Source organism: Pelmatolapia mariae, unplaced genomic scaffold (assembly GCF_036321145.2).
Source record: "Pelmatolapia mariae isolate MD_Pm_ZW unplaced genomic scaffold, Pm_UMD_F_2 NODE_ptg000289l+_length_63384_cov_1, whole genome shotgun sequence".
Lineage (NCBI taxonomy): Eukaryota > Metazoa > Chordata > Actinopteri > Cichliformes > Cichlidae > Pelmatolapia > Pelmatolapia mariae.
Genome location: NW_027051979.1, coordinates 6,840 through 17,984, shown reverse-complemented (window position 1 = coordinate 17,984; position 11,145 = coordinate 6,840). Strand labels below are relative to the sequence as shown.

The 11,145-nt window shown below is 40.6% G+C and overlaps 1 protein-coding gene across 2 annotated transcripts; it reads left to right on the top strand.

Annotated features, from left to right (window-relative positions):
- Positions 1–9,589, top strand: LOC134622930 (ankyrin repeat domain-containing protein 49-like). Of its 2 annotated transcripts, none has more exons than XM_063468212.1 (3): positions 1–222; positions 3,324–3,542; positions 7,822–9,589. In XM_063468212.1, exons 2-3 carry the CDS (start codon positions 3,330–3,332, stop codon positions 8,296–8,298), a joined length of 690 nt encoding a protein of 229 aa, XP_063324282.1. In that variant the 5' UTR covers positions 1–222; positions 3,324–3,329; the 3' UTR covers positions 8,299–9,589. The 2 variants fall into 2 exon arrangements, with proteins under 2 accessions (XP_063324282.1, XP_063324283.1); XM_063468213.1 differs by having other exon boundaries at positions 3,321–3,542.
- The last annotated feature ends 1,556 nt before the right edge of the window (positions 9,590–11,145 follow it).

The window sequence follows — 11,145 nt, the reverse complement described above, 5'->3', positions numbered from 1 at the left end:
GTGAAACGTACTGCGCTTTGCTCTTCTATGCTAGCAGTTAGAGCTAGCATAGAAGCTCGTCTCTGTTAGCGGCAGTGGTCTTTGAAGAGAGTTGCTTCACAAATAGTGGACTCAAGAGTGACGTGTGACGTCAAAACACGGCTACTATACGTCACGGTGCGGAATGTCAACAACGGTTTGAACAGCCTAAGATCACAACGGGATCTGGCGGAACAGTTTCAGGTGTGTAAGTGTGATTTTAATGTCGTGAACTGCTTGTAAAATTAATCTAACTCCTTTGTTTCACTCATAGTCACTTGGATGAGTGACGAAACGTTTCTCCCACTGAAAACGCTACGTCCAGATGAACAGAATCAACCTTTGGAGGTCTTCTGATAAAGTTGTCATGTTCATTTTTAAGTGAACATTTCTCAAGGAATAGGGTAGTTGTCAGGTCATTTATGACCCCTTAAAGATGTTTTATTTTCATTGACTTGCATTACAGCTCCAGTTCTAATCCCTTCATTATTTTGCTTTGCACTTGAGCACGAATAAAGACTTAATGCTGAAGAAGCATTGATGAAGATACATTTTTAATGTACATGAGTCAGGTTAACAGGGCTCTTTTTCTTTAGCATTTACAGTCAAGTGAAACGATGAGCAAATTTTAATACTATACAAAGGTAACCCGAGTAAATACAAAATGCAGTATTTAAGTGGTGATTTCATTTATTAAGGGCAAAAGTTATAAAAACCTCACCGGCCACTGTCAAAATGTAATTCCCCACCTTGTTAAGTCACAAATTCAATGCCATTAATCACATTTTTTGGAAAGCTAGCCATGCAAAGACCTGGTTACTGCTGGACCTCTTCAATTAGGAAATATGTAAATAGAACCTGTTTTTCAAAGTGAAGTAGATTTAAAGATCTCTAAAAGCAGCACATCATGTCACAATCTAAAGAAACTCGAGAACTCCTGAGAAACAATTTCTCATCTATCAGTCTGGAAATTATTACAAAGACATTTCCAAGGTTTTGGACTCCAGCAAACTGCTGTGAGAGGCACTGTCTAAAAATGACCAGCTTCACCGCTGAACTTTCCCAGGAGTGGCCAGCTTACCAGAATTCCTCCAAGAACACATCAACGACTTATCCAGGAGGTTGCAAAACAACAAACAGGCAAAAACCACTGCTGACCAAAAGGAACACGACGACTTGTCTCACATTCGCCCAAAAACATCTTGATGAAAATATTCCATGGACTGAGTCAAAAGTTTCATAAAAAGAGCGTCATAGCAACAGTCAAGCATGGTGGTAGTAGTGTAATGGTCTGGTGCTGCTTTGCGGCTTCAGGATCAGGACGACTTGTCGTAACTGATGGAACCATGAATTCTGCTCTCTACCAGAAAATTCTGAAGGAGAATGTCTGACCCTCAGTTCATGCCCTGAAGCTCGAACACATTTGAGTCCTGCAGCAGGAAAAAGATTTGCAGTCCACCTCTTAAAGGCTCCAAAACAAAAATGTTTGGAGTGACCAAGTCAAAATCCACACTCAAATCCAACTGAGATGTCGTCATGACCTTAACACACTGTTTATTCTCTAAAACCCTATGTAATGTATAATATGGTGGAATTTAAAAAAAAAAAAAAATCTGCAAAGAAGAGTGAGCCAAAGCTCATTCCCAGTTATTGCAAATGCTTGACTGAAGTTATGGTTCCCAAGTGTGGCACAACCAGTTATTAGGTGTAGGGTTAAAATAATCTTTCCATCTTTGTAGCTTTGGATGACTTTTTTTCCTCAATAAATGAAATCATGATTTAAAAATTGCATTTTGTATTTATTTGGATTATCTTTGTCTAATATTAGATTGTGTTAGATAGGTCATAGATAAACCAAAGAGTATATGTAAGGTGGAACATAAATGGAGCCATTTAAGAAACGTTTTCCTGTGTTAAATCTGTTCAGAAATGACTCCACTAAAATAGTTGTGTCCACTGAGAGTTAACTAGCAATCAGAATAATCATAAACACATCTAAAAATAGAGGGTGTGATTGGTTTGCCACTCCACCTATTAAAAAAAAACAGTTTAAAAAACACACCCGATGCCTCTTAATGTCGGCTTTCTCTGCACCTCTGGACCGTTTCCAGTGCAGTTTTCTGGAAATCCCTTTCACTCTCCTCAAACTTGAGTGTCACTAATGATGAGAGCGGAGCTTCACGCTACAACCGGGTGACCAAACAGAAGTTTCCCATGATGAGTTCCCAGCATCAAAGCCTGAAGATAAGCCCCCTGAACAGGAGCATGTTTGTTTTTGTTCTGACATTTACAGTATTCTGCACTGAGAGTCCACCCGCAACGGTTACACTGTCAAACCAGGGTTGTGCTCTAACATCCTGAGTCACCCGAACTCATCAGATTTATTGTCCTAACCCTATTTTAATAGACAGCAATCACTTAAAGCTTTACGATCACACCTTGAAAAATTAAACGTTGTTTTTACTTCGATACAATTATAATTTTCATCACTTCCCTTTCAGTAATTTCTCAGTTAATTATTTTTTTTAACCACTGAGATTAGTCAGCTTTGTCCTACCAAAGAGATTTAATTTAGACTGACATAAAAGGGAGAAAGGAAAAAAAAAAAAAAAAAGCTAAAAACCTGATGCGAGAATGTCTGATGACAATAAAAATGACAATAAAATGGTTTTCTATTGTAAAGTCTGCCAGTCAGTTAACCATTCTGATATTGCAAACTAGGAATAATGGAATGACAGCTCACATTTGAGAAACTTCAAAGGTCTATATTTGACATATTCCAGTTACCAAAATAGGTTTTAATTATTTTTCTACTTAGTAATTCCCTCATTGTGTCAGTGCTACAGCTAAGAAAGAATCTGACGGGAACAACAGATGTGATGGCTTATTGTTTGTCTACTCTTGAGGTGCAAATATCACATTTAAGAAGCAACAGAACAAAAATAATTCTGCAACCATCTGTGCATGCCAGATTCTTCTCTAATGACTGTTTTGCAAAGAAAGGGACTCGATGTCAGCAGTGAGGTAGCCCGAGCACGGCAGCTGGATACGTTTCTGTAATCCTAATGATGCTGGACATTTTTCATCCACTGCGGTCTATAAAGAACTGGGGGAAATAAATGAGCCACTAGGCTTTAGGGTCGGTTGCGCACTTACATTTTAAAGATCTGGTAGATCACGTCTTACACAAACACTAGGCAGAAATTAATTGGTTCTTTGGGTGGCTCACTGGTGTTTGTGCCTACTTCAACCTGAACACGAGGAACAAACTAATAACTCTGACGTGTCTTCTCTGTCCAAAGCAGCGACTGATGGAGTTTCCAGAAGATTTTAACCAGCTCGAGCTTCTTGACACACACGGACACCTGATCCCCCGAGGGTCTGGCAGCGTGTGGACCGGAAGCAAGGACGATGAAGAAGAGGCAGAGGAGAGGGAGCACAGTGAGGAGTGGTATCTGGAAAAGGAGGAAGCTCTCAAAGATGAACCCAACGAGCTCATTCTGTGGGCAGCGGAAAACAATCGCGTAAGTCCAGTTTTGTTTTCAGTTTAGGGGTGAGCGATAGAGCTTTAAAATAATATCATTATTGTTATTTCAAGGAAATTTGTGAAAATGATATTATGTTATGATATTGTTTTACAGTGATCTACTGTCTTTGCTGACAGGCTACCTAATTTGAAGTGTGAATCTATTGAAACAAAGTGCCAATTTTTCCTGGTACCAATTCCCTTCTGGCTTCATCTTCGTTTTTGCAGCATTTTTGTTATTTTTGATAATGTAAAAAAGAAAAAGAAAAAAAAGAAATGTTTAGTTTTTTTGCTTCTCATTTCCTTCCTTCACCACGTGAACTACAGTAGAACCCAAAGGAAGGAGATAATATCCTCTCTTATATTGTAGCCTGAATAGTTAAACTTTGTGTTTTTCTTCCATCTGTTGCAGCACAAACGGTATCATTAGTCATTTAGGTCTTTAAGCTGAAACATGGTTTGATTTTCATCCTTTGGGCATCCAGGTTTTTTTGACCCATCTATCAACATGAACATCTTGTGCTGCTGCAGTTTAGCTCACTTTTGCCAACTACTGTAGGTTTTTTTTACATATATATATTTTTGCCACAGGCCAGAATCTGTGGTAGTTTAAGATGAATTTTACCCGTTTTGATCCCAACTCTCTGTAGATGACCTTTACTTAACTAAAGATACCAAACTTATACAAAGTTCACCTAAATACGCTGCAGTCTCAGAAGTGACCAGGAAATGAGTTAACACTATTATTGTACCGAGATTAAACGGCTGTCGCAGTACAGCTTCTTCTGCAAATGACTTTTTCCTGTCGTGAAAATGGCGACAGCAGTGGTCTCAACATAATACCACAAAAATACATTTTTCCCTTTGCTGTCATCTTAAAAGCAACACTTTGCTCCCCCCCACACACTCCTGCCCTCTTCCCGTCATCTTCCTCTTTGCAGTCAGCAGCTGCGAGCGGATCAGTCTGTTCATTTTCCTTCTTTGTCATTGGTTTTCTCTGTAAGATACTGAGCTATCCAATGTAGCATCTGCTGCTGACTATTTGTTGACTGTTTTAAAACAGTTTTAAGTAAAACTACGCCTCCGGAAACTTAAGTTATTTTAAAGCATGAGCTTTTTTAATTTTAAAGGTCACTGGGAAATGAAGACTGCAGGTATAGAGTCGCCGGTCTTTGCTGTTGCTGATGTCTCCCCTAAATTTCAGTTCAGGATACACTGACTGCCACGTCTATTTCCTGCAATCTCTCGGCCAAGCGTCCCTCTTGGTCAGTTACTAGACACTATTTATTCAAGTTTGAATTAAAGTCCTGGGGGCACACACTGGGAAAAAATCACAGCACAAGCTGATGCTTTATGAATTTCAAACCAGTCATGACCTTTGAGTCTTCATCTCAGGATAGAAGCAGAGCTGAATAAATACTAATTACAGCATTTAGGGACACAAATTAAAGTCACTGCATTAAAGTCAAATGTTTGTCAAACAAATATGTTCCCTGACAGACCACACGGCATGTTCTTATATTCTCAGCAGCGGCACTATGCACAGACGTGTATTATAAAACCAAACATAAAAGACATTTTTTATGTAGTGTTCTGTAAGTTTCACTGTCAAGTTTGCAAATTTGACAGTGAAACATTTTTCCCATGAAATGTGTCCCTCTGATTTTGATCCGTTTCTACTGTTTCAGTGTGCGTGGCTTTAAATGCAAATAAGCAGCTGCTGCCCACATCGCTTAAGGCAGTCATTATGCCAAGAGGAAGTCAGGAAAAATAGTCATTACAGGACAAAACTCCAGTTTTATGAGCTTGTGTGGCTGGTAATGAAATGTGGTTTCCTGGAGGAGCTGGACTACCTGTGCAACTTGAATGGGCTGCAGTTAACCTCTGTTGCTACGGTACTGACAAAGACACGAGCAAAGAGCATGAACTAGGAAAAAAGCAGTCAGTAGGGAGAAGGAGGCAGCAGGAGTCTGTGCACGCCACCTGCAAAACCTCTCTCGTTTTTGGGGGGGATTGTGTCATTGATGCTTCGGCAGTGCACCCGTCATCACTTTCATTTGCACCCAAGCACTTAAAACTGATTGAAAATAATTTCTGTTTTCTAATTGGACAAGATTGATATTCCTGAAGTTTTATCTGGCTGTGCTATACCGTGATGATCGAGTGGTTGTCTAACTTTTTTCTATTTTTCTCTGGCGTATCATTAGGGAATGCTAAAGAAACTGCCAGCAACACAGCACACCGAGAGATTTAATGTTTGAACTTTTCAGCGTATCTCAGCATTGCAGATTTTACACATCTCTGGCCTGATGCGAGATCTAAGCAGCAACTAACAGTAACTGCATAAAATTCCTACTGACTGAAGCTGGACATCATCCAAGTGTGAGGGTAGAGGCAAAACTAATCAGCTTCGTATATTCACTTTATTTTTACACCTCACCTTTAAGGATAAATACAAAGATAAAAGCACAGTTTCATCATATACATCCTTTATTTTGGCAGATTTTTGTTCTAATCCCGCAGAGACGTTGACCACAGGCAGGATGATTATTTCTTCTAGTTAAAATTACACATGGCTCTCTAACCACAAATGGGAACTCATGAACTAGTTGTAAACATTTCACAGGCAGCAGTGTTTATATTTGAATTTCAAAGTTTAAAACTCAGAAGGCATCAATACCTTTTCCCCAGTTATATAAAAAATAAAAACAAAACACAGTCAGAGTTTACAAAGTGACCATCCAGATTAAAAACTATAGAACTATATACTAATACACCAGTATAGCTGTATGAGTAACCTGCTGTCTGAGACTTGTGGTAAATTCAATATTTAAATGTCAAGAATTGCAGAAGTTCCACCGAGGAATAAAAAAATCTCATGACTTTGTACACCATGAGGCACGAAGCAGCACAGAAACACAGCTGCATTTAATACAGCCTGAACCCCCTAAAAAGATGCACAAAAGCTGAATGAAAAACAATATACGCTTGCAGATAATTAAACTTGCGTCAGCCTAATTTAATCACAGTTCATTATGTGCATTATAACACTGTCAACATCCAGCAGTTTCCCTCAACACACCATAATTGAAAAAGATTCGTGCGTGGAATAAATTCCCAAATAATTCAAAGTTATTTGGAGTCGTGACAAATTTTCTTGATTTTTGTCTTGATTGAGTGAGTAGAAGAATTCATCTGAGCAGTTTACAGATGGTTATTCCTGATAATGTCAGGAGAATAATTTCATGGAGCTGTCCAGAGTTTCCTTTTTGTACATGTAGCCCACAAAAGGAGATTTTCATCAGATGTGTTCTCGCCTCTGGAAAAAGTCAGCTTAACTTTGGAGCTAAGAAGCTGGGTAGAGCATGTCGGAGGCAGGATGCACAGCACCCACTCATGTAAATTCCCAGAACTTTTGCCTTTTGTGTTCTCAGTTTGACCTTGCACTGACTTTGTACAAGGAAGCTGGCAGAGAGAAGATCTTTTGACGCCTGATCCGGGGCTACAGTGCATGTGTGAATATAATTTAAACGGCAATGCTTCCTTCTGCAGGGTGATTTTCAGTCTGACATTACTGTCTTTAAATCATAATTTGTGCATTGCATTGCGTTTAGCAGTTGGACTTGGGCTCCAGTTACCTAGGCATAGCAGGAGGTTGGTAACTCCCTGATAACCACCGGCTGCAAGGAAAAAATGTGTATTGCCAACGGTTGCTGGCAGTCACTAGGTAAAAGAGGTATACGGTGAAAAAACATTTAAATTGAACTGAAGTAAATCAAAATGGCAACTGCAAATATGCTTACCTTAAGGTTTAAAAATTGGTGACATCACAGTAACTACATTAATCTTTTGTCTGTCTGTAGTTACAGTGGTGAGGCACCTTTACTTTGAAGGTGAACAGTCTACGTTTCCAGTTTACATTAAAGTTTCTCTACTGCTCAGAGACTAGTTGACAAGTGTTTGCAGAGTGTTCCTTTTGACCTTTTTTCTTTGTTAGCCTACGTTATTGGTATTAGTTTGTTGGTTAAACCGAAGCTTTGCTGAATAGGTATCAGAGTCAGAAAATCAAACTGCTGCATGAGGTCCTTTGACAGCTTTTGGTGCCTTTACCGCGAAGTAAAAAATAAATGAAGGTGCTTATGTGACTATTTAAAGTTTGCATGAAGCACAAATGGTGCTGACCTTGTGATCAATGTTGCAGAAATGAAGTTTTATTTGAGAAAAAGCAGCTCAAATGAAACGTGTTCTTACAATCACTTTATGTGGTTTTCTTTCAGCTTGCCACAGTCCACAGTTTGTTAGCTGCTGATCCTTTGCTGGTGCACTGCTGTGATGAAGATGGTTACACTCCCCTGCACCGTGCCGCATACAGCGGCCACGTCGAAGTCGTCTCTGCTCTGCTTGCCGGCGGCTCTAAGGTCAACCCCCGCACCATCGATGGCTGGACTCCCCTTCACAGCGCTTGCCGCTGGAGCCGCGTTTCTGTGGCGAGTTGTCTCCTGCAGCACGGAGCGGAACTGAACGCCCAGACCAACGGTGGACTCACACCATTACATCTCGCTGCTTCTTACACAAGCTTCTCAAAAACAGACTCCAGACACACCTTAGAGCTGCTGCTCTCTCAGCGCCATCTGAAGCCGGGGCTCCGCAGCAGCAGCGGGGAGACTGCCGGAGAGGTGGCTCGACGTAGTGGGCCACATCACTTTATGTTTGAGATGGTGGAAGACTATGTGAATGTGGTGCCCATCTCATGAACAAAAACACAGGCTCACACAGGCTTTCACATTAGCTGTCACTTGAAAAAATGTATAAAAATGGAATCTTACACATTAATTAAAATGCTCTTGCATTCTAGTGTTTGAAGCAGTATTGATGTCTTGCTCATGGTCAGGTTTCCTTTTGAAGCAACATAATAAACGTGAATGTCAAATCCCAAATTCATCTTCTTTACAATTAGATTGAAAGTTTCTTTTCTTTTATTCTGCAATAGACCACAGGTTAAAAAAAGGTCTGCATTAAACCTGAAATTGCAGGTTTTCTGAGGAGCTGAAAAGATGCTGTGATAAGATTCAAGCTGTGTTTCTGAGTGCCAATTGTTCAGTGACATTTAGATACTAGAAATTCAAAGTATTATATATGAGTAGTTATTTTAGTATCTACCTATTAACTAAAAGTCTTTTTCAACCTTGAAAGGTTTTCTTTGGATTTGTGTAAGGCCTAACTTTTACACTCATTAGCCACTTTATTTGTTACTAGAGTAGGCTCTGGCACTCAAACGATGCTCGCTTGGTACTGTGGTGCCCAAAATGTGCCACGTAAATATAACCCACACCATTACAACACCACTACTAGCCTGAAACACTGATAAAAAGTAGGATGGATGAGACTCATCAGATCAAGCAATGTTTTTTTATTTTCTATTGTCCAGTTATAGTGAACTTGTTGTGTAGCCTCAGTTTCCTGTTCTTAGCTGACAGAGATGGCATCCAGGTTGGTCTTCTGCTACTATAGCCCATCTGCTTTAAGGTTTGACATGTTTTAAGAGATGCTTTTCTGCATAACTTGGTTGTAACTTGTGCTTATTAGTGAATATTTATACTGATCTTCTTTTGGCCTCTGACAGTGGATTTATGTCTGTGCTTGTATGGCTAAACCTCAGTGCAGTGTTTGATACTGTTGACAATATTTTATTACCGAAATTAGAGCATGCCATAGATACTGCACTGCTGTGATTTGAATCATATCTAATAAACGCCAATGTGTTAATGTAAATGGAAGTCCACAGGGTTCTAGGATTCTGCTGACATTATATATGGTTCCCTTAGGCAATATCATTAGCATGCATTTTTATTGGTTTGCAGATGATACCCATACTCTCAGATGAGTTATTGGGGGGGGGGGGTGTTGTTCTTTTCAGTTACTGCTAAATATTCACGTTTTTAATAATAGCTTCTTACTTTGTGTGACAAGGTTTTACAGATCATCTTCTCTGTATTGCATGCTTTTTCTCAGGCAATGACCATTAAAAAGAACCCCGGCTATTAAGACATGTTTGTGCTAAAATATGTACTGTCCTTTCAATAATATATATGTGGTATTAAAATACGCCAAATGTTTTCCTTTTAAGCACATTTTATATATATAACTGATTTACAAGTAGGCCGCCATTGTTATTTACTTCTCAATGCACTCTGGGTAGTGACGTCATACGGTTGCACCGCATCACAGTTTGAACCAGAACAAACCGAGAGAGAGGATGAAAATAGTCAACCAGTACTTAGTTTAGATGAAGATGAAAACAATCCGTCACACGAGGACGCGAGAGTGAGGGAAAACTACTGGTGTCTATGGGGCTACTGCCTGCCAATGGCAACGGCGACTGAGAGCGTTTGTTTTTTTTTATTTTTTGTTTTTTTTGTTTTTGTTTTTTTACAAACCTGTCCCGTTTGGTTCTTTTGCCATCAGAATTATTGTCTAAAGGCAAAGAAAGATGCCCAACGGATTTACTTTACCAAATGGACCATCCCAGCCTTGCCGTAATGGTCCATTTGATTTACCTTTTATTGTTTATTTTATTTTTTTTTTATTTTTACTTGCTAGATACGGGACAGGGGAAAAGAAAAGGGAGAAAGAAAGAGGGGGAAAAAAAAAAACAGCGGAGAAGAGGGACGGGGATAAAGGGCAAAAAACAAAAACCAACAAAAATAAGCAGACAAAAAATACATATATCGATCACCTGGATCACCTGTTGAGAAAGAAAAAAGAAAACAAGCAGAAGAAAACGAGAGTAATAGAATAAACAACATCACAATGATATATGGGAATATAACACTAAATACTTAATATTAAACATTATTGTGCAGCACGTAAGATCGACAGCGCACAGTGTGCTTTGAGGTAGGAGCCAAAAAGGGTGTAGTTTGTGTGTGTGATCACCTGTGTGTACACCTGTGAGCATGAGCGCGCTTGTATTTAAAAGGTTCCTTAATGTAATGATCTGCTAGAGGGTGTGGGGGGCCACAGTCCCATCCTCCAGGGCATGAAGCAGGTATGGAGGAGATCAAAACTCCAGACATCCAGAGGCCCTCAGAACACAAGAGACCAAGGAAGACCAACAGAGGGGCAGCTGCGCCACTATCCCAGAAAGAGCTGAGGAGAGTCCCAGATGAGGGATCACTCAGCAGCCGCGGAGCAGAAGCCAGGGGGGGTTGCAGTGACGTGCCCGTGAGCTCCGCCGGCAGCCAGCTGTGCCTGAGTGACCGAGCCCCAGGCCGAGAGGCCGAGGGCACCCCACCCCCGAAGTGGCCCGAGCGAGCCCCAGGTTCCAGGCCCCGATAAGCAGCCACCAAGGAGTGAGCCGGTGTGTACCCGGACGCCCACCCCCGGACACAAGGAACCACCAACGCACCGATGTCTGAGGGCGTCTGCCACCGGCAGGGGAAGTGGTGGGGGGAGATAGGCCTCCAAACCTTGGAGGGCCTGAGATGTCCCCAGAGAGGTGGCGTCTGATACCCAACCTGACATATAGACACAGACATACAGGCACACACAGTTACAGACATCCATTCCCACCCTCATGCTCTCATAGGCAATTACTCCAC